The sequence below is a fragment of the Cydia fagiglandana genome, chromosome 16, assembly GCF_963556715.1.
Source record: "Cydia fagiglandana chromosome 16, ilCydFagi1.1, whole genome shotgun sequence".
In the NCBI taxonomy this organism is placed as follows: Eukaryota; Metazoa; Arthropoda; class Insecta; order Lepidoptera; family Tortricidae; genus Cydia; species Cydia fagiglandana.
The window spans coordinates 186525-210286 of record NC_085947.1 but is presented as its reverse complement, the minus strand read 5'-3'; the positions used below and the strand labels follow the sequence as shown (position 1 = coordinate 210286).

General features: G+C 47.0%; 2 protein-coding genes across 2 annotated transcripts; one reads left to right on the top strand and one right to left on the bottom strand.

Annotated features, from left to right (window-relative positions):
- Window positions 1-5687: 5687 nt before the first annotated feature.
- LOC134672177 (cleavage and polyadenylation specificity factor 73) lies at window positions 5688-23618 on the bottom strand. Its single transcript, XM_063530076.1, has 17 exons — window positions 23420-23618; window positions 23119-23182; window positions 21988-22085; window positions 21668-21796; window positions 20688-20865; window positions 19640-19729; window positions 17413-17563; window positions 16979-17154; window positions 12021-12150; window positions 11610-11785; window positions 11135-11275; window positions 10226-10334; window positions 9759-9850; window positions 9536-9628; window positions 8793-8918; window positions 8213-8335; window positions 5688-5801 (listed from the first exon to the last, which is right to left on the bottom strand). The coding sequence occupies exons 1-17, from the start codon at window positions 23491-23493 to the stop codon at window positions 5688-5690; spliced, it is 2064 nt and encodes a 687-aa protein (XP_063386146.1). The 5' UTR covers window positions 23494-23618.
- LOC134672051 (delta(24)-sterol reductase-like) lies at window positions 13256-16748 on the top strand. Its single transcript, XM_063529950.1, has 5 exons — window positions 13256-13345; window positions 14107-14291; window positions 14578-14688; window positions 15279-15435; window positions 15595-16748. The coding sequence occupies exons 1-5, from the start codon at window positions 13312-13314 to the stop codon at window positions 16746-16748; spliced, it is 1641 nt and encodes a 546-aa protein (XP_063386020.1). The 5' UTR covers window positions 13256-13311.
- Window positions 23619-23762: the final 144 nt, after the last annotated feature.

Genomic DNA, 23762 nt, shown 5'->3' with positions numbered 1-23762 from the left:
CACCGTCGTCGTCACGCGAGCCGGCCACGACGACGTGCGCCGCTACTGGAAGCGCTACTCCAAGCGGGAGTAGCTCCCGGCCGGCCCGCTGCACGCGCACCGTCGTCGTCACGCGAGCCGGCCACGACGACGTGCGCCGCTACTGGAAGCGCTACTCCAAGCGGGAGTAGCTCCCGGCCGGCCCGCTGCACGCGCACCGTCGTCGTCACGCGAGCCGGCCACGACGACGTGCGCCGCTACTGGAAGCGCTACTCCAAGCGGGAGTAGCTCCCGGCCGGCCCGCTGCACGCGCACCGTCGTCGTCACGCGAGCCGGCCACGACGACGTGCGCCGCTACTGGAAGCGCTACTCCAAGCGGGAGTAGCTCCCGGCCGGCCCGCTGCACGCGCACCGTCGTCGTCACGCGAGCCGGCCACGACGACGTGCGCCGCTACTGGAAGCGCTACTCCAAGCGGGAGTAGCTCCCGGCCGGCCCGCTGCACGCGCACCGTCGTCGTCACGCGAGCCGGCCACGACGACGTGCGCCGCTACTGGAAGCGCTACTCCAAGCGGGAGTAGCTCCCGGCCGGCCCGCTGCACGCGCACCGTCGTCGTCACGCGAGCCGGCCACGACGACGTGCGCCGCTACTGGAAGCGCTACTCCAAGCGGGAGTAGCTCCCGGCCGGCCCGCTGCACGCGCACCGTCGTCGTCACGCGAGCCGGCCACGACGACGTGCGCCGCTACTGGAAGCGCTACTCCAAGCGGGAGTAGCTCCCGGCCGGCCCGCTGCACGCGCACCGTCGTCGTCACGCGAGCCGGCCACGACGACGTGCGCCGCTACTGGAAGCGCTACTCCAAGCGGGAGTAGCTCCCGGCCGGCCCGCTGCACGCGCACCGTCGTCGTCACGCGAGCCGGCCACGACGACGTGCGCCGCTACTGGAAGCGCTACTCCAAGCGGGAGTAGCTCCCGGCCGGCCCGCTGCACGCGCACCGTCGTCGTCACGCGAGCCGGCCACGACGACGTGCGCCGCTACTGGAAGCGCTACTCCAAGCGGGAGTAGCTCCCGGCCGGCCCGCTGCACGCGCACCGTCGTCGTCACGCGAGCCGGCCACGACGACGTGCGCCGCTACTGGAAGCGCTACTCCAAGCGGGAGTAGCTCCCGGCCGGCCCGCTGCACGCGCACCGTCGTCGTCACGCGAGCCGGCCACGACGACGTGCGCCGCTACTGGAAGCGCTACTCCAAGCGGGAGTAGCTCCCGGCCGGCCCGCTGCACGCGCACCGTCGTCGTCACGCGAGCCGGCCACGACGACGTGCGCCGCTACTGGAAGCGCTACTCCAAGCGGGAGTAGCTCCCGGCCGGCCCGCTGCACGCGCACCGTCGTCGTCACGCGAGCCGGCCACGACGACGTGCGCCGCTACTGGAAGCGCTACTCCAAGCGGGAGTAGCTCCCGGCCGGCCCGCTGCACGCGCACCGTCGTCGTCACGCGAGCCGGCCACGACGACGTGCGCCGCTACTGGAAGCGCTACTCCAAGCGGGAGTAGCTCCCGGCCGGCCCGCTGCACGCGCACCGTCGTCGTCACGCGAGCCGGCCACGACGACGTGCGCCGCTACTGGAAGCGCTACTCCAAGCGGGAGTAGCTCCCGGCCGGCCCGCTGCACGCGCACCGTCGTCGTCACGCGAGCCGGCCACGACGACGTGCGCCGCTACTGGAAGCGCTACTCCAAGCGGGAGTAGCTCCCGGCCGGCCCGCTGCACGCGCACCGTCGTCGTCACGCGAGCCGGCCACGACGACGTGCGCCGCTACTGGAAGCGCTACTCCAAGCGGGAGTAGCTCCCGGCCGGCCCGCTGCACGCGCACCGTCGTCGTCACGCGAGCCGGCCACGACGACGTGCGCCGCTACTGGAAGCGCTACTCCAAGCGGGAGTAGCTCCCGGCCGGCCCGCTGCACGCGCACCGTCGTCGTCACGCGAGCCGGCCACGACGACGTGCGCCGCTACTGGAAGCGCTACTCCAAGCGGGAGTAGCTCCCGGCCGGCCCGCTGCACGCGCACCGTCGTCGTCACGCGAGCCGGCCACGACGACGTGCGCCGCTACTGGAAGCGCTACTCCAAGCGGGAGTAGCTCCCGGCCGGCCCGCTGCACGCGCACCGTCGTCGTCACGCGAGCCGGCCACGACGACGTGCGCCGCTACTGGAAGCGCTACTCCAAGCGGGAGTAGCTCCCGGCCGGCCCGCTGCACGCGCACCGTCGTCGTCACGCGAGCCGGCCACGACGACGTGCGCCGCTACTGGAAGCGCTACTCCAAGCGGGAGTAGCTCCCGGCCGGCCCGCTGCACGCGCACCGTCGTCGTCACGCGAGCCGGCCACGACGACGTGCGCCGCTACTGGAAGCGCTACTCCAAGCGGGAGTAGCTCCCGGCCGGCCCGCTGCACGCGCACCGTCGTCGTCACGCGAGCCGGCCACGACGACGTGCGCCGCTACTGGAAGCGCTACTCCAAGCGGGAGTAGCTCCCGGCCGGCCCGCTGCACGCGCACCGTCGTCGTCACGCGAGCCGGCCACGACGACGTGCGCCGCTACTGGAAGCGCTACTCCAAGCGGGAGTAGCTCCCGGCCGGCCCGCTGCACGCGCACCGTCGTCGTCACGCGAGCCGGCCACGACGACGTGCGCCGCTACTGGAAGCGCTACTCCAAGCGGGAGTAGCTCCCGGCCGGCCCGCTGCACGCGCACCGTCGTCGTCACGCGAGCCGGCCACGACGACGTGCGCCGCTACTGGAAGCGCTACTCCAAGCGGGAGTAGCTCCCGGCCGGCCCGCTGCACGCGCACCGTCGTCGTCACGCGAGCCGGCCACGACGACGTGCGCCGCTACTGGAAGCGCTACTCCAAGCGGGAGTAGCTCCCGGCCGGCCCGCTGCACGCGCACCGTCGTCGTCACGCGAGCCGGCCACGACGACGTGCGCCGCTACTGGAAGCGCTACTCCAAGCGGGAGTAGCTCCCGGCCGGCCCGCTGCACGCGCACCGTCGTCGTCACGCGAGCCGGCCACGACGACGTGCGCCGCTACTGGAAGCGCTACTCCAAGCGGGAGTAGCTCCCGGCCGGCCCGCTGCACGCGCACCGTCGTCGTCACGCGAGCCGGCCACGACGACGTGCGCCGCTACTGGAAGCGCTACTCCAAGCGGGAGTAGCTCCCGGCCGGCCCGCTGCACGCGCACCGTCGTCGTCACGCGAGCCGGCCACGACGACGTGCGCCGCTACTGGAAGCGCTACTCCAAGCGGGAGTAGCTCCCGGCCGGCCCGCTGCACGCGCACCGTCGTCGTCACGCGAGCCGGCCACGACGACGTGCGCCGCTACTGGAAGCGCTACTCCAAGCGGGAGTAGCTCCCGGCCGGCCCGCTGCACGCGCACCGTCGTCGTCACGCGAGCCGGCCACGACGACGTGCGCCGCTACTGGAAGCGCTACTCCAAGCGGGAGTAGCTCCCGGCCGGCCCGCTGCACGCGCACCGTCGTCGTCACGCGAGCCGGCCACGACGACGTGCGCCGCTACTGGAAGCGCTACTCCAAGCGGGAGTAGCTCCCGGCCGGCCCGCTGCACGCGCACCGTCGTCGTCACGCGAGCCGGCCACGACGACGTGCGCCGCTACTGGAAGCGCTACTCCAAGCGGGAGTAGCTCCCGGCCGGCCCGCTGCACGCGCACCGTCGTCGTCACGCGAGCCGGCCACGACGACGTGCGCCGCTACTGGAAGCGCTACTCCAAGCGGGAGTAGCTCCCGGCCGGCCCGCTGCACGCGCACCGTCGTCGTCACGCGAGCCGGCCACGACGACGTGCGCCGCTACTGGAAGCGCTACTCCAAGCGGGAGTAGCTCCCGGCCGGCCCGCTGCACGCGCACCGTCGTCGTCACGCGAGCCGGCCACGACGACGTGCGCCGCTACTGGAAGCGCTACTCCAAGCGGGAGTAGCTCCCGGCCGGCCCGCTGCACGCGCACCGTCGTCGTCACGCGAGCCGGCCACGACGACGTGCGCCGCTACTGGAAGCGCTACTCCAAGCGGGAGTAGCTCCCGGCCGGCCCGCTGCACGCGCACCGTCGTCGTCACGCGAGCCGGCCACGACGACGTGCGCCGCTACTGGAAGCGCTACTCCAAGCGGGAGTAGCTCCCGGCCGGCCCGCTGCACGCGCACCGTCGTCGTCACGCGAGCCGGCCACGACGACGTGCGCCGCTACTGGAAGCGCTACTCCAAGCGGGAGTAGCTCCCGGCCGGCCCGCTGCACGCGCACCGTCGTCGTCACGCGAGCCGGCCACGACGACGTGCGCCGCTACTGGAAGCGCTACTCCAAGCGGGAGTAGCTCCCGGCCGGCCCGCTGCACGCGCACCGTCGTCGTCACGCGAGCCGGCCACGACGACGTGCGCCGCTACTGGAAGCGCTACTCCAAGCGGGAGTAGCTCCCGGCCGGCCCGCTGCACGCGCACCGTCGTCGTCACGCGAGCCGGCCACGACGACGTGCGCCGCTACTGGAAGCGCTACTCCAAGCGGGAGTAGCTCCCGGCCGGCCCGCTGCACGCGCACCGTCGTCGTCACGCGAGCCGGCCACGACGACGTGCGCCGCTACTGGAAGCGCTACTCCAAGCGGGAGTAGCTCCCGGCCGGCCCGCTGCACGCGCACCGTCGTCGTCACGCGAGCCGGCCACGACGACGTGCGCCGCTACTGGAAGCGCTACTCCAAGCGGGAGTAGCTCCCGGCCGGCCCGCTGACCGTCGACCTTCGTGCGCAGGGACACGGCCTAGCCGTGGGCAGTTACGCGTTGCCGATGACCGCTTTGGCGGTGGATATTGTGGTAACCTTGTAGATATTAAAAAATATATACCCTTGACTGTACAGGAATGTTCTATAGTTTAAGTTTGAATGTAATGTAATTTTTTATAAGTCAAGAAAGGTTTCTTTCTATACGTTAAATACTTAAATGGAGAAATCTGAAATTTAATTTTGACGCTGTGCGTTCGTAAATAGTAAGTTTTGTAAATATTATGTTAAGGTTACTAATTTAATAAAATAGTAAGCATTTCTATCATTTGTTTTTTATTCTTATAACCAACAATACAAAATATGTACAATAATCATTCGTTCACTCAATTTTATTTTAGTTCAGTTTATCGAATTATCTTACTTATTTTTTATGCGAGACAATCGGCCAGCAGCTGACCGGTTTTAGTAACCGATTGCTCTAAACTAAAAATGAATTCAATTTGTTTACGAATAAAATTTATTTCAGTATAAGATGGCTAGTTATCGAAACTTTATATTAAAATGAATTATGTTTATAGGTGAATAGAATTCATTTGTAGTTTAGGGCGGCCGGTTACCGGCGAATTACCTTACGACAATTAATTTTTGTCAACATTTGAGCGCCTAGCCGACGCGTTAATCGTAAACGTTCCGGGGTGTAGGGCGATCGTCGCTTTTCGCGACAGAGCCGGGTGCGTTTCGATCGTCACGGAGCGTAAGCGATCGTCACGTCGGCTACGCGGCTAGTAGTTTTATTAGACAATGAAATGACTACCAATTAGCTCCGGTGCGGGGCCGGGCTCCTCCTCTCCCCCGCTGCACGGCGCGCCCCCTCCCCCGGCGCGCGGCGCGGGGGGGGGGGGGGAGCGCGCCCCTCCCTCCCCCCCTCCCCCCTCCCCCCCGCGCCGCTACACGGGCGGCGGCGGCGGCGGCGGCCGCACGGGCGCCAGCGCGGAGTACAGCTTGCTGATGGCCGCCTGCACGCAGCGCTCGATGTTCTCGTCCTCGGAACACACCACCTCCTGCCACACACAAAAAAGCGTACATTTATAAAAACGACCATTCGCTTCATTCTTCACAGTGGATGTTCTCGAATCGACATCTTTCCGAATGACACCCGCATGTACCAAAAAATTTCGACACTTCGCGTGGGTCCTCGTCCGGTCATATTTAACTCGTCGACGGTAAAAAACGTCCACATTTATCGAAATACATTTATTAAAGTACGTTTCGATAAAGTTGATATGACGCGTTGTATATCTCTTCACGACCTATCGACTTTTAAAAACGGATCATTACGGGCGCTCCTAAAGTTCCCGGCGATTGCACTTGGGCGCGAATGTAGACGACTGAGGGCCACTTGCACCATTCCCCTGACCCGGGGTTAAGCGGTTAAAGCGTTAAATCAGTGTCAAATTGTACCGGTGACCATGGTAGCTCCAGGTTTAATGGGTTAACCACGAGTTATTGGAATGGTGCAAATGACGTTTACAAAATTAACGCTTATACAAAGCGATATCTACTTTTAAACATAAACTAAATTATTAAAATTTTAATTCAAAATCGAAATACATAAATGTATGCGAAGACCTATGTGGCATGCAAGCGGCTGAATGGCGTCAGATCGCACAGGAAAGGAACGAATGACGCAATCTAGCGTCGAAGGCCAAGATCCACTTCGGCTCGCTGAACCGGCGAAGTAGTAGTAGTAAGGACTGTATCGTTTATTATAAATACAGATTAAACCTGGTCTAACTGTTGACGTGTGTATTATTTTGTATTACTATGTTCTTAAGGTATAATCTGGGCGTATTTTTAAGCCATATCTGATATAAGAAGGTTTTACATTTATTTTATTTTATTTTAGGGACTTTATGCTGATTTTAATACCGTCTAGCAAATGTAATTTGGACAAGCCTATCGAGCTTAATTTGAGACTATTTCACCGTTTCCTTGGTACGATTTAAAGAAACAAAAGGTTAATATGCTGCCAAAATATGCCATCTAAGTGTCCTTTTCATGATTGCTCAATTGAACATCCACAGAATAAATGTGGTGATTTTTTATCTTTACATGAAAACGACTTTTTATGCAACATTTTGGATTCCCGTCAATTTCTGACGCCAGCGAAATAAGGGAAACAGCTAAAAGAATCTCCCGAAATCCAAAGCCTAACGGACATTCATGGCGTTGAACCATGGCTAGAACAGGTCGATAGAAACGCTCCATGATGGTTATATTGTATACCAAAGTCGCGGTTGTCGTAAGTAACATGCCATATTCTCTAAAAGGCCACCAAGCACAGATCCAAAACTTTTTTTCCAACTAAAAGAAATGATTAGACTATGCCCAGATGTTTCGCTTTACGAATCATATGTAATTGCTGTTTACATAGTACGTTTTTTTTGTGTAATATCTCATCTTGTTCGCAAACCGTAAATTTTCTTGTAGTATTTGTCCAAAATCGTTGTAGTTACTCGGGAGGATTGGGTAAATATTGTCCAAACCATATGCTTTACGTGATCTCCCAGGACGAAATGTTACTTATTATTAAAGCACCAATTAAACTATATGTGTATTTTTTTAATAAAAATATAATACCAGAAAAAACGGCTAAGTAAAGTTGTATTTATAATAAACGATACAGTCCTTACGTAGGCAACTCTGAAAGTTCTTAGAAAAGGCTACTTAGAGATCATATAACAAAAAGAGGCATATTATTTATGAAAATATAACTCTATACTTTTTTTGAGCTATATGCAATTTGGTCGTTATCTGTGTTTCAGGATTGATGGCAATTTGGAAATTGTACGTCGAGCGTTATTCCAATTTCGACCTAAGAATTTTTTCGTATTACTATTTATAACGATTTTCATTGTGGGCTCAGCCAACAACAGAGTTACAGTAGGCTTCAGTTATAGTTTCATAATGAAGCCTAGTTCTTGTACGTCTGTTTATTTTTTAAATTACACATTTAATCGCTTTTGTAGTTATTCAACGGATGATCATAGAGAAGCATGTCATTCAAGAGTGACGTCAAAAGTGTACATCGCACAGTTGTGCGGTTAATAAAAAATACTGGCAAAAAATTGTATATCAGTAGTTTTTGATATCCCTCAGTATTCATATGACACTGTTAAAAAAATCTTGCTTAAATTATTTTGTGTCAAAAAAGCTTGAATCCCGATGGGTACCTCATGAATTTCATACAAAACCTCCCCGAGGACCTAAAATCGCCATACAAAAAAGGCATTGGAAGAATGAGCTGTGTGCGCTTCAGGGTAATCCTATCCTAATGAAAATTTGTACGCGTGGTCAGAAAGAGATAAAACACGCATTAAAATAAAGAGTAACGTCCTAATTACTTCAGCTTTTTCTACTCTAAACACTTTCAGTTTGCCCCTCGTAATATGGTAAATGTGTGTGAACTGACCATGTGCGCCAGGTCGATGTCGGCGCGCTTGCCGGCCACGTCCACGTGCAGCTTGTCGCCCTTGAACATCTTGGGCACCGAGTTCTCGCCGAACATCTCCTGCAGCATCTCGATCACGCACTCCTGCAAACAATACAAGGATGCAATTCATATTATGACAGCCGATACTATTATTAACTAAGGGTGGTATTCCACCTATCCAATTTCTTTGTCCAATGTACATTTTACGTTTTAAGCAAAATATGAGACGCAAATCCAAATTCGACCAACATATCCTTAGTCGTAATCTGTCAAGAAAGAATAGAATTTAAATCAAGCAGTAGGTACTTAAAAAAAATGTAATTTGTTGACGTCAATCGTTAAAATAAAAACTTATTCACTATTGAGCATAAAGCCAATATAAACATTTTGGGACACCTTAAATTGCATGCGGTCCAACTTGGGCGCTCAGCTAAAGCTCTTGAAGTAGGCAGAAAGTCTTTTCTGCGTCCCATAAGATGGCCGCCACCAGCGCGTCCGCGTACATGTCCGACAGTGGCTACTGCAATTGGAACCTTACGTGTAGGGGCGCAAGGCTCACCTTGAAGTGCATGCGGTCCAGCTTGGGCGCGAGCGGCAGGGCGCGCGGGGTGGGGAGGGAGGACGCCGACAAGATGGCCGCCACCAGCGCGTCCGCGTACATGTCCGACACCGGCGACGCTTGCCACTGACACAGAACGGACACGGATCATTATTACCGACCAACTAAACACTGCTATGTTATAACTTATGACCACTCTTGTTGTTGTCAAAATGTCCTGTTGAAAAAGTCACCTTGAAGATTAAACTTCGAAGCCAAAATTGCGTAACGTCAGATGGTCTAATCGGTTATCACCAAAAAATACTTCGACAAAATAAAGATAGGTCAATGTCGGCGCGCTTGCCCGTCATCGACCTGGCAAATATAGATAGGTATAGCCCCCAAAGGCCCAAGGTCCTACCCGCCACGAACTCCACGTTGCCGGCCACCTTCAACAATAATAAAGGAGCTGGCTGGATGTGAGTGTGATACCTCTAGCGTGATCATGCCGTTGTCGACCGTGAGCTCGACGCACTGGTACAGCCGCCACTTGGTCTCCGTCACGAACTCCACGTTGCCGGCCACCTTCAACAATAATAAAGGAGCTGGCTGGATGTGAGTGTGATACCTCTAGCGTGATCATGCCGTTGTCGACCGTGAGCTCGACGCACTGGTACAGCCGCCACTTGGTCTCCGTCACGAACTCCACGTTGCCGGCCACCTTCAACAATAATAAAGGAGCTGGCTGGATGTGAGTGTGATACCTCTAGTGTGATCATGCCGTTGTCGACCGTGAGCTCGACGCACTGGTACAGCCGCCACTTGGTCTCCGTCACGAACTCCACGTTGCCGGCCACCTTCAACAATAATACGTGTTGTATATTGTTTAATTTAGGTATTTAATTTGCTACGCCCTGACAGGGCACATGCCATATGCCATGTAACAGCATGTTTAGCAATGAAGAATATGTATGAATAGCTGCCTACCTGCACGACCACATGCCGCAGAAGCGCCAGCGAGCCGGCGTAGTGGATGGATTGTCGTTGGGACACTTCGGATTGCGTCAGCTCCGTGTATTCTGAACATCAATAAATAAAAACGAGATAATCACACATTTGTTGGGAATACATTTATTATTAGCCTAACATAATAGGCCAATCTAAAAAACATTTAAAAATAAAGAAAAATAAATAGCAATATCCTCTAACTCATCAACCTACCAATTTTTAGTCAATAAAACATTTAATCAAATGGAGCGACAGCTGGCGTTTACATATTATCTCTTAATCACTATACAAGTTATTGCGTAAAGAAGAGGGTTCTTAGGCCGCTAAATTGAAAGAAATACGTATAGGTATTGGTATAAGAGCTAAGAAATGTGCGTGAGAAACATTACATTATAGCATTAGTTTTCAACAGAAGAACTTTTAAATCAAAACAGCGGTGTACTAACTATTGAGGTCCTGCGGCGCCAATATGTGGTAGTTGAAGTTCCGTTTGACCAATATGCCTTGAAGTTGTTTCCCTTCTTCGGGGGGCTCCACCGCCAGGGACCCCATCACCTGTAGACACCAATTATAAAGTGTGGAGAGAGAGAGCTCTTTTATCTTAGCCTCGGTTGCATCCGATGCTTTTGCTTCGGCGCCCGGTGTCCGCTTTCCTACTTTTACTCCTGTTCATCACACGGTCACCGGCAAGTGGTGGCGTTGCGTATTATAACTACACCACCTTATCCGGGAACAACCTCTGCCCTTGTTAATAAAAATATAGTATTTATGTGCACAACAATTTATAACTATCTCCCTAACGAATTGAAAGAATTGGACTTACCGCAATTTAAATCAAAATGGTGTTTAGAAAAAATGTACAATGTAAATGTACAATTCGGAACACTTTGCCATTTCGTAATAAAGCAATAATGTAAATATACTAGATATAATAAGTTCTGTAAATATAGTTGTAAGGTTATTTAATTTGTATGTCTGTAATAGGCTGAAAATGGAGACACTGTCTATAGAATAATATCATTTATGTATACCTATTTCTTTACAAATAAATATTTCATTTCATTACACATCGTTTAATCTACCGCTCTGATCACCGCGGCAGATCGTAGTGTCAATGTCAGTGTGAAATTCACCTTTAGGTAATCTGGGACTGGTAATACGAAATGAACGCATAAGCTGTTCCTATATCACCTTAATTCCTTTAAAGGCCTCCGCTATTTTTGGTGCAATTGTGTAGTGTATTTTTGGTACCTTTTTTTTATTATGAATGGGCTTACTCATGATCACAGACTAGCCGAGGCGTAGACGTGGCCTACGATGGAGCGAGCTCGCCCAGAAGGTGCCTGTTCACTCACCTTAGCAGTCTTGTCCCCTCTGAACGTGAGCGATAGTTGTTGTGTGTTGCGCGGTGTGTGCACATGGAGCGCGCCGCGGTGCTCGCGCTGTAGAGCAGCCTTTAGACGGGACATCTCGTTTTGCTCGCCATGGACTAACACCTGAACAAGTCAAATCCGTTTATGGTTTATTAAACAAAAGGAATGTATTAAAAATTCCATCATTGGTCATATTCAATCCTGGTCACGGCACCAAATTGTAACTCACAACCGAATAAAATAAAGAACAAAAAATAATACTGATAAAATAAATATAGAATGTGAGGACACATCGTAATATTCGGCCTACCTAATAGACAATATGTGCGAAAATAATCGATGTAGTCGATGGCCATGACATGAGTAGCAGCAGTAGATGCCCCGCCCCTGGAGATTACTCCCTCCAGCTCGAAGATGGTTTAGATATTTGGTTTGGTGGTTTGGTTGAGTTACTTACGACATGCGGTGGTTTCAGTATGTTGATAAATTCTGAGGTCTGCTGATAGTCGGTGTGGGCGGAAAAGGAGATGTAATCGACCGACATCCGTAGTGGCAGCTTCTGGCCTGACATGGATGTTACTTCTTCAGGCTCGGAAAGGATTGTCTTGGCCAGTGTGCCTTCGACGCAGTAACCTGTAGGAATGGACAAATATTACTAATACATATTTGCTTATAAATTACATAATAAAACACGCGCCAAATCTTTTAAAACATGCGTGGTAATAGAGACAGTGTGCGGAATCAGGGAACTATGCCGAGTGAAGTATAAAAAACGGCCGAGCGACGCGAGACCCTCTAGTAACACAAGGCTGGTAAATCCGGCCGAGATATAGGTATTTCTAGATATTTCTCAAAGAAAGTTAGGTACCGGCAATGATGACTCCATTCTTGGGGTCGGTGCACCAGGACTCGAACAGTTCCCGCGACAGCCCCGACTGCATCATGCCGGGCGACGCCAGTATCACGCACGGACCGATGTCCTCGAAATGGTCGATACCCTGCAAACAACAATATGTTCAAAACAATTTAGTACATTCCAATATCTTATGATTCATTCAATGTAAAAATGTACAATTTAGACAATTACCCAAATCATTTAAAATCTTTTTTTACTAGTGTTTATCTCCCAAATATTTTAAAGCATCGCCTGGCAACACACTATCGCAAACTTCTGTGACGTGCGATAGTCCTTATCAACGGTGAATAGAGAGTCAAATTACTTAACTCGAGCGCAAATACGCCAGTCCGTCGAATATTATTCAATGAATTGATCTTGCTCAAGGTTATAAGGTAGGCGCACGCTATTTTAGGTTAAGATATCATTCAGAACATGTTTTAAAATTAAATATAAAGTTATCTAAAAGACAAATTGTGGAAAGTAATTTAAATGTTATTTTTCGTTAAAACAGTATGATTTGTTTAATGGACTGGTAATTTGTTTATGTATATTTTGATTAAAAACATACGTTTTGAGTGAGTGTTTGTAGTGTTTACGAACAAAACCGGTACCATCGCCCCCACTGTTAACTGTTCATCGGTGGACCTTATGCCTTTTGTAATAAGGTCCCCTGATGCACAGTTACGAGTGTTGCGACCGTATTGGAAGAACTGACAGTTCTACAGAATGTTAAAATTATCGGACTATACTTGTTTCTCGATACCAATTTTATTATTACCGGCTTTTCAGTGAATAAGTATATCGTTATTTGTTATTATATATTGATATAAATTTTTGTTATCTTTATAAATCTGTTCGTTATTATCAAAAGTTAATCGTGATATATCATTGTTGCTAAAAATAGTAATTTTGCAGCAGTGCACTCTCGAAATTGTGCAGTGTTCTTGAACTTATATTTCTAAAGGACAGAATTATGAGATATATAAGTAGGTACTCAAACTGAATTTGGTTATTTAGGTACTTTATTTTAACTCTGTTGTCCGTTCGTATGTGGCAAAAAACCTATATTTGTCCCATGTCGTCCAATCTAGACACGGATTCTTAGCTATCAGCTGAGATAATCATTAAGGATCACAACACAGGTGTTCATGATTGGTAAAGTTATCAAAATAATCTCTTCTATTTATTGTTTGTTAGTCAGTCTCAAATATGAAGCGAATTTGAGTGGTCTAAATATAGGGGACAATTTATACTCGTAGACATGTTGATATCATGCACTGTTATGTTTATTTACGGTTTGTAATTTAGTAATATACATATTTGTAGGAAGTTTATTTTAACGCGCATTTGAAGTGTCAGTCGGAGTACAATATAACCACGAAATCCTTTTTTTTTAAGTCATCATCTTTATATCTGAAAGTCGATTAGGGGTCATCCATTAATTACGTCACACGTTTAGGGGGGGAGGGGGTCAAGAAAATGTGACATGTTGTGACATGGGGGAGGGGGGAGTCACAAACATTGTGACGTCATTTTAACTTCATCACTATTCATCAGTAACTGAAAATTAATTTATATGTATTTTTTTATTCGCTGTACATTTAAATAATTCGTTCCTAATTGGTTTTGTGTTATAAAATTACTAATATTTCTTTTACCAAAAATATTTTTTTATTAAAATGTGACCAGGGAGTTGCAAGATGTGACCAAGTGTGACAAGGAGGGGGGGAGGGGTCAAAAAACCTAGAAATTCGTGTGACGTAATTAATGGATGATCCCTTATTGTCACAGTGAGATGAAGACAAATTTCTAGCAACAGAACTTTTCAAGTGTAAAACGCCTTAGACAATATGTAACGCTTTAGCTTAATTCTAAATATAGAGTGCTGGTCATCTCGCTTCATGTTTCTGAGAGAATAGGTATGATTTTCAAGCACTAACAGTGATGAGGACCGTTCCGCGCCGTGCGTGCGCTAGGCACGCAGAGAAATAACCAGTTGGGGGTGGTCATTGAGCTTCATTCCTGTGTTCCAATCTAATCCCTATCTCCTCGGCAGCCATGCTGCCCTCATCGTGGAAAGCCCGCATCATCGGCTGGCTAGAAGAGCACCGAGAACTGGTTGTCCTTGTCTTCTGCCTGCCAGCCAGCTTCCTGTTCAGTCTGTTCTTGAAACTGCAAGCGGCTGCACGTCGCTTCACCACCACCAACCATGATGAAAGGGTCCGCGAGATACAGCGACAGGTTAGTGCCATCGCCCACACTGTTAACTGTCCATCGGTAAACCTTATTACAAAAGGCATAAGGTCCACCGATGGACAGTTAAGAATGTTGCTATTTGCACTGACCATTAGTCAATATTTTTCAGAGATTCAAGATCTTTAGCAGCCATGTTATGTTATCGTTGTAAAAGACACTCATTCGCTATATTGTTTATTATTCTCACAATAGACGAATTACAAAACCACAAAGTAATTAAGCTCTCATTCTACAGTCTACTAATGCCAGCTCACCTTTTTGTCTGCTTCAGGTGCAGGCATGGAATATGCTGGAGCAAGACAACCGCCGCCTGCTGTGCACCGCGCGGCCTAACTGGCAGTCGCTCTCCACCACATTCTTCCAAAAACATCTGCACCATCGGGTGAGTGACATTGGAGAAAATTCACGATTTCACAGAGTTACACATGAGTTGGACACGTACCTATATAATTTCTCGTTTAATTTAGGGACCATTATGTTAGTAGTTACTTAAATCAAACTCCGAAGAAGAAGATTAATGACAGTTGAAAACTTTTGTTGATTTACCACCCGTGTAAAAGCAAATTGCCACATAGGTACATACATACATAACCATACATAACCGACGCGAAGCGAGGTGGGCAAAAGTTTTCAGTTCTTTTGAATAAGTACTATTATTTAATGTGAACAATCAGTGCATAACACACACACACACACACACTACACACACACACCACTACACACACACACACACACACACACACACACACACACACACACACACACACACACACACACACACACACACACACACACACACACACACACACACACACACACACACACACACACACACACACACACACACACACTATCTCTTTTATTTACTCGGATCTACATGAAATACCTATTACATTTCTTTTGCCACTTTTTCATACATTTTTTTTTACTTTATGTATAGTCAACTGTATGGTCAATTTTTTTCTTAAACAGGTCCCTATCCCCCTGTATGACATCTTGGAGCTGGATGAAGCCAACATGACGGTCCGCGTGGAGCCGATGGTCACCATCGGAGACATCACCAAGTTCCTCATCCCCAGAGGGTACTCGTTGGCGGTCACCATCGAACTAGATGATGCCACGCTTGGAGGTGAGTCGATAACAGTGGTCAACTATTCATCATCAGCCTACTACTAAACATAGGCGTCTTCCATCGGCACATTAATGATGTGGATCTTTTAGCTCTTTGCCTCCAATCACTGCTGCCTTACGTTACGTATCTCACAATTTTAACTTTATCTGTCCTTAGGTCTGGCGTTCGGTACCGGCATGTCAACGCACTCGCACAAAGCGGGCCTGTACCACGAGACCATCACCAGCTACGAAGTTGTGGTCGCCGACGGCTCCGTGGTAACGGCCACGCCACACGAACACAAAGAACTCTATCAAACCCTACCGTGGTCGCATGGAAGTCTTGGCTTTCTAGTCGCTTTGACGCTGAGAATCGTCAAAATCAAACCGTATATAAAGATTAAGTACATCCCAGTTAAAGGACAAGAAAACTACTGTAATATGATGAGGGAATTATCAGGAGCATATGAAGAAAAACCAAAGGAATTCCCAGACTATATCGAAGGCACGATCTTTAGCGAAAACGAGGCTGTAATCATGACGGGAGACTACGCGGACTACGACCCCAAGATACCTGTCAATGAGTGCTCGAAATGGTATAAACCCTGGTTTTACAAGCACGTTGAAAGCTTTTTGAAGAAAGGTGAATCGGAAGAACTGATTCCGTTGAGAGATTACTTGCTAAGGCATAATAGAGCGATATTCTGGGTGGTGGAAGACATGCTTTCATTCGGTAATAATTTTCTGTTCAGAACACTATTCGGTTGGCTATTACCGCCTAAACCAGCGTTTTTGAAATTTACCACGACCCCCGGAGTACGTGAATATACTTTTACTAAGCAAGTGTTCCAAGATATTGTACTCCCTATTAAAGAATTGGAAAAACAAGTAGAAATAGCGACTGAGCTTTTCGACAAGTATCCATTACTAGTGTATCCATGTAAAGTTATAGATCACGGGCCGTCTTCTGGACAATTAAAGAGACCTAACCCTAAATATATGGTACCTGGTACCAACTACGCGATGTATAATGATTTGGGAGTATACGGGGTGCCCGGGAAGGTGAAAGACAAGAAGAAATACAACCCTGTACATGCGATGAGGAAAATGGAGAAGTTTACTAGAGAAGTTGGGGGTTTTTCGTTCTTGTATGCGGATATATTTATGAGGCGGGAGGAGTTTGAGGAGATGTTCGATTTGACGCTGTATGAGAGAGTGAGGAAACAGTACGGGGCAGAAGGTGCCTTTCCGCATTTGTACGATAAGGTGAAGCCGGAGTTGGATGTGTTTGCTATTGGAGAGGAGAACGCCATTGGCGAAGATAAATTTTAGTAAAATTATATGCGTAACGAATTCTGCAATATATTCTAAGATATAGATAATATATTCTGTATATTAATTATAGTTTTATATATTAATATTGTTTTAAATCCTGGTCATGGCACCAAATCGTAACGGACCACCAAATGAGAATAAAACAAAATGATTCAAAGATATATTATAGGCATAACGGTAGATATCTATTACAATCGACAGCGCTTTTGTGTAGACTGTAGACTTACCTTAAGGTTGGAGATATGCCTGAACACGAAGGGGTTGTTGACCGCGATCTGCCTCCGAATGCGGTCGTTCATGGCATTTACGTATGTTTGGTAGACAGCCATACATTTCTTGGCCAGAGATGAAGCGTAGTAGATCGGTACGTCTTGGAGCTCGGGGTGGAGGGACCAGTACTCGTCTGCAACAAATAAGGCATGTTTTAATAAAACCTACGGAAATATGGTGGTATTCCATCTGTCCAATATCTTTGTCCACTCTGTATTTGTATGTGCATCTCATATTTTGCTTAGTGAGAGAGAGAGAGGGAAATTGGACAGGTGAAATACCAACCTTAGACACAAGTTTGTGCCCACTTTTTCACCATTTTCTTATGAATATTAGATGGCACGATTTCACGATTTAAGTTTTATTATTGAATCGTTTAATCAAAACTGACCTAGAATGAGCAGTAACTCCTGCGCCCGCCCTAGTGCGAACACGGGCACTAGGCAGCGGCCGCCGCGGGTCACGATGTCCTGCACGAGCCCGGTGAAGCGGCTCTCGCGCTCCTCGCGCTTCTCGTGGATGTGGGTGCCGTACGTGGACTCCTATACACACAACACACTCATTTTACCAGTGATTTCTAAATAATTAACTGAAAGAAATGCCATATACAGACCGAATTTACTACCCAATCTGAGTGCTTTTGTACTAAAATTGCCATTGGATTGGATTAAGTTGAACATTCAAACTGTCATGTCAGTATCTGCGATCATATATAACTAAGGATACCGCCTTTAGGAACATTACCGTTGAAATTCTCGGGCCAAATTAGCACACACACACAATTATGCCTACATTCAAATAAGACGACGCGTTTACAGAGCCTGTAATCAAAGCTGGTAAACGAAATAATAGTCATCTTTATTACACTAATGGCACATAGCTAAGTGTAGATGAAATGCATATAATGTCAATAACTACCAATCAGCGACATTAATCCGCTAATAACCTTCTTGCTGTACGTACTGGCCGCTGAGAGTTCGTGGTTCATATTTGATTAGAATATGACTTGGACAGGGATAGGTTTATGCCATACAGTGAAGAACCAGTCAAATAATTCACGTATAATAATTTAATGCAGATTAAAAGATAACTAGTTAAAATGTTGTTATGACAAGACAGACTAACTCAACATAAGTAAATATATCATTGTTGTATAAATGTATTCCGCTATAATAAGTATTTTGTATATTTTATTATCAATATGCATGGCAGTGCGAAGTCACGTTCAGGTATAGTCTGTCCGTTTTTCTAAGATCAAGTACGCCATAGTAAATGTATGGCGAACTTGATCTTAGAAATCGGACTGGCTATACAGTTTGCAAAATTTACATGGGTACACGAATCGGGTCGAAAATATTTGAACAGGCGGAGTCACAATAAATCCCCACTTTCAGTTCAGAATATTTTATATGTATATAGCCGGTCAAGCAAGTTTGTCAGTAGAAAAAGGTGCAAAATTAAAATTTTGTATAGGACCACAGCCGTTCGCGCGCTTACATTTTCTAAATTTGCCGCTCTTATAATATTTTAAACTTTCGCGTTTTGAACACATATTAACTCACATTATACGAAACGAAACTGATTTACGTCGGTAAAATCAAGGTAATTGAATATAATTCGCGTTAGACCCGTCTATAATGTGAGTTAATATGTTTGCCGCTCTTTTCTACAGAGAGACAGTAGAGGTTGGCTTCAAATGATCAACATTTTCAGATAATGTGTGTATTTGTTAAATTAATTCAGTGAAAGCATGATAGGAAAAATGTATCTACATATAGGAGACCGGGTATGATTATCTCACGGGTTATATCTCATGAATAGAACATATTCTAGATATCTTGCCAGGCATCCACTCAATTTCATGTCTCTCTAATTGGACAGCTTTTTTCCATAGTTCTCTGCGAATAGCATCTTGTGGGAATCTGAATGGAAAGTAATGTAAAATGACAATACCAAATTTGATTATTAATTTGAAATAACTAGGTAGTTTTTTTATAGCTCGATCTCATGAAATAAAAAAGAAAAATACAAGATCTGTAAGAAGGAATTTATTACTACATTTATAATTATATAGAAAATACCTAAACCAAACACAAGTTAATAAAATAGTCTACTTCATTTAGCATAACACCATCCCTATTATCCTCGCAATTTAAAAAGTCGTATGTTGTTATGAAAGTCGTATGCAGTTGTTACGTTTTAGCTTAGCACGGTAGTATTGAAAACAAATCGTCATGTTTTTTCCAAATTCTACTGAAGTTATCTGTTTACTACAAGTGAAAAGTGATTCCACTGTCCTTGGTATGAACTAAAATAACTTCTGCACCACTTCACGACACATGGATATATTTTTAATTACAAAAAAACGTTGTTTTTATAAATCAATTTAGCCATTTGTCACTGACTGTCATCTCGGTCGTACTGAGATTGCCAATCGAGCAGTTTGTAAGTACCGCCTATCGCGGGGTAGTTTGCGTTGGGTCATAATTGAGCGGACAGAATACTTCCATGTATAGCATTTCGCTGGTCAGTATTATTTGGCACTATTTGGGATATTAAAATAGATCATTAGGTTCTATAAAATGCACATTGCTTATCAAATAAACAGTTGAACTCACAGTGATGAGTACATCTGGATGCACGGTGGGAATCTCGGCTGCCATCAGATGCCTGTCCTCCTGCCGCGAGAAGTCTCCCGTGTACAACACCTACGAATCAACAGAACAGCTTTACACATCATTAATATAACTGCGGTTTGTGTTATCCATGAGTACAAACCTCACTCGCGCAAAAAGAGAAAAAATAATTATCTACAAATACGAACAAAAAGATGTAATTATCTCATAATATTATTTTTGTAATCTTACACTTAATTATCGTATCTTGTTAGATACTCATTTTTGCCAGTAATGAGTCCATATGGATGACGATCATAAACTCTGACGGACGTGCCTACTTAACGGTTCAAGTTATCGAAGACCCGTCTGGACATCCTAGGTACCGCTTGAAACTCAATTTGATTGAACAAAAACAGTCGAACAGAGATCTTTCTGGCTGTCATTAGCGTCGAAGGGCAATATAAATAGTATCTTGTGAAATACATTGGGAATAAAGGGTTCTAATTCTAACCTTGACGCCTGCGAACTCAATGATAAAAATAGCGGCCCCCCCAACAGGTGGCCAACATTGGACGGCCTAGATGCGCACGCCCTACACATCTCTCTCGTGGAAGTTCACCGTCTCGATGCGGTCCATGGAGCCCTCCAGGTCCGACTCGATGTACAGCCCCTGCTCTTGTGTGAGTGTACCTTGACGCCCGCGATCTCGATCATGAACATGGCGGCGCCCAGCACGTGGCCGGCGTTGTACGCCCAGAAGCGCACGCCCCGCAAGTCCTTCTCCTCGTGGAAGTTCACCGTCTCGATGCGGTCCATGGAGCCCTCCAGGTCCGACTCGGTGTACAGCCCCTGCTCTTGTGTGAGTGTACCTTGACGCCCGCGATCTCGATCATGAACATGGCGGCGCCCAGCACGTGGCCGGCGTTGTACGCCCAGAAGCGCACGCCCCGCAAGTCCTTCTCCTCGTGGAAGTTCACCGTCTCGATGCGGTCCATGGAGCCCTCCAGGTCCGACTCGGTGTACAGCCCCTGCTCTTGTGTGAGTGTACCTTGACGCCCGCGATCTCGATCATGAACATGGCGGCGCCCAGCACGTGGCCGGCGTTGTACGCCCAGAAGCGCACGCCCCGCACGTCCTTCTCCTCGTGGAAGTTCACCGTCTCGATGCGGTCCATGGAGCCCTCCAGGTCCGACTCGGTGTACAGCATCTGCTCTGTTGATATGTTGCTGCAATATTACACATTTCGTTAATGTTTATTCCAATTCATGTAAGTCTGGCAGCTGTTTAACAGTCTTACTGTCTCTAGAATAGGCACAGGCTAGGGTAAAAAATATGTAAATCGCAAAGAGTTAGACCAAGCTAAGTTGTCAGGAATTTTGATAGCCCAGGCTGTGCAAGTGTTATTTTAAACGTCAAACTTCTACGAAATTATGACGTTTGTTCAGTCTGGGCTGACAAAATCGCTGCCAATATAGCTCGATCTAACTCTAGCCATAATAAAAAAAATACTTCTAATTAATAAAATCAATTCAGTAGTTTAAAAGATTCAATAGATAGAAAATAAAAAATATATATTATTTGATTTTTCCATAAATTTGTGACTGATAATATTAAGTATATTTAAACACAAGGAAAAATATGAATTAAACGATTGTGCCATACTAGTGCAAGAATTGATAAACACCACCCACCTAGGGTTGCCATATGGAAGAAATTAAATGTCCTGATAAAATTCTGACATCACCCTGAAAGTCCGGACATTTCTTGTAACAGAGATTTGGCGTAGCTTGAACGACGCCCCGGCGGCGCGCTGCTCTCTGCGGTGTACTGTATCGTGGATCTACCTTTCCCTTTCCCTCCGCCCGACCCCGTATCGCATTCGTTACGCAGTATATCACGTGAACATTTTTTTTATAAGGTCATTCCTATAAATCCGGACACTTGCCAAGTCCGGCCGCAATCCGGACAAAGGGTCAAAAATCCTGACATGTCTGGACAAATCCGGACGTATGGCAACCCTACACCCACCTGACTTTGATGTAGTCCGAGACCAGCCAGCGGTAGATGGCCTTGGTGGCGTGCGTCATGAACACTCGGCCTTTGAACGACGTCTTAGTGAGGAACCAGGGCAGGGCTCCACTGTGGTCCAGGTGGAAACTGAAAATATTCATAAAATAAATTATTGTTTCTAAGTACTAAATTCTGGAATCATAATCAGTTTCAAGCTGGGGACAATCATTAGACATAGGCCTTCCCCTCATCCGAAGGTTCAATACTAATCATTTGTCTGTGTTGTTGGAACCTTCTTTAATGATGTCCTCTTAAATTAATGAAAATTAAAAACTTACTGTGAAATCAGAAGAAGGTCAACTTCATCTGCCTCTATCAGGTCCACAAACGGCAGGGCGTCCATGCCCGACAGCCCCGGGTGGATACCACAGTCCAACTACGAAACAACACATACAAAAAGGTTCATTAATGTCAATATGGGAAAGACCAGCGTATACTTAAAATGTATTGCAGGGGACACCATCATAGGGCAACAACTCCCATATTTATACACATATGTCGCTCAGACAATCTTCTGATGAGCTTCACTTTTTCTGCTCTACTGATCTTCTATCTTCTATAAGTATAAGTATGCGTACAAACACACAAGAATAACAGATTAATTTAAATTTAATTTTGAGTGAATTGACATACACCAATATTAAAAATTCTACAGTTGACATTTAATTAAATTTATTCATTTTGTTTTATGCGGGTGGAGGCCTTTGCCCAGCAGTGGGACATTATAGGCTCCCAATAATATTTTTGCACACTCAGTGCCTATCTATGTAACAGATGAAATGTGTGCTTTGTATAGGTATGACATTTATTCCAGTTGATTAATGAAATCTCATTTAAATAAGTGAAGTTACAATTTGTATGTCTACATTTTGTTTTTAGTGATTAATGCATGTTAGATTGTTAGACATTAAGTATTAATGCCAATTAGCATGTAAGGTTTGGTTAGTACTGATTGAATGGAAAATAAATAAAATGAAATGTGAAATGAAACAAGTACAGTCTTTCCTTATAGGCAGTCTTCTTCACATTGACCTTCCTCTGTATTGTTTGATTGGTAGTCGAGTTGTAAAGCATATGGTTTCCATTTGGTTTGAAAGGTAAGCGAGTAGTAAATTTTTGTCTTAAAAGTGCTAATAATTCATGGGAATAGGTGCCAAGCAAATCCCAGGCTATAAGCCTAAATATATTTTTATTTTATTTAAGCTATGATATGCATGTTAATATTTAAAAACACAGTGTATAATGCCATACGATAAATAAATAAATTTTATCAACTGGGTATAGCAACCCAATTATGACTTTAACCATGTTTAAAAATAAATGCAACTGTAATTATAATCCGGTTTGATAAGATAAAGAAAGCATATCAAAAACTTGTCATGGAGTAGTAAAAGTATCCTTAATCTTACCATAATTTTCTTTCCTTTGAATTCCAGCATAATACATGATCTTCCGACTTCCTGGCCGGCTCCCCTGAAATCGTTCACATTTTTATAGAGTTGCTCTCAAAGTTAACTTCTTTCTTTCATAATCATATGAAACATTTAAGAAATGTTCCTAAAATTAATAAAATTGCTACGATTATTAGAGATTTAGGAACTTTTGACGGTATAAATATTTGAACAAAGGCAAATATCGCTTTAATTAAAGCCAAACAACTACTATAAACAACAATGAAATGAGAAATAGGTGAATAAACATAATATTTACAATGGTCGAATTGTAAGCTGATCACTTTCTTCCAAGGGCCCCGGGTCGGTGCCTTTTCTCGGATTTGTCGTCATGATTATAAATAGCTTAATTCACTTTATGAAGTATGAAGCACACATTTAACACTTTTAAACTTAGCTTTCTTATTAAAATGTGGTAATTGATGTAGAATTGATAATGAAAACAACACCAAAGACCAAACCGGCTGCTCGACAATCGACATCGACAGCGACAGATTAGGATAGGTTATAATTATGTTGCCACAGCAAATATCATACTGAATAGAGCGTTTTTAAATAAAGCTGAAACAGCTTAAAAATTGTGGACGTCAACATGACATTTA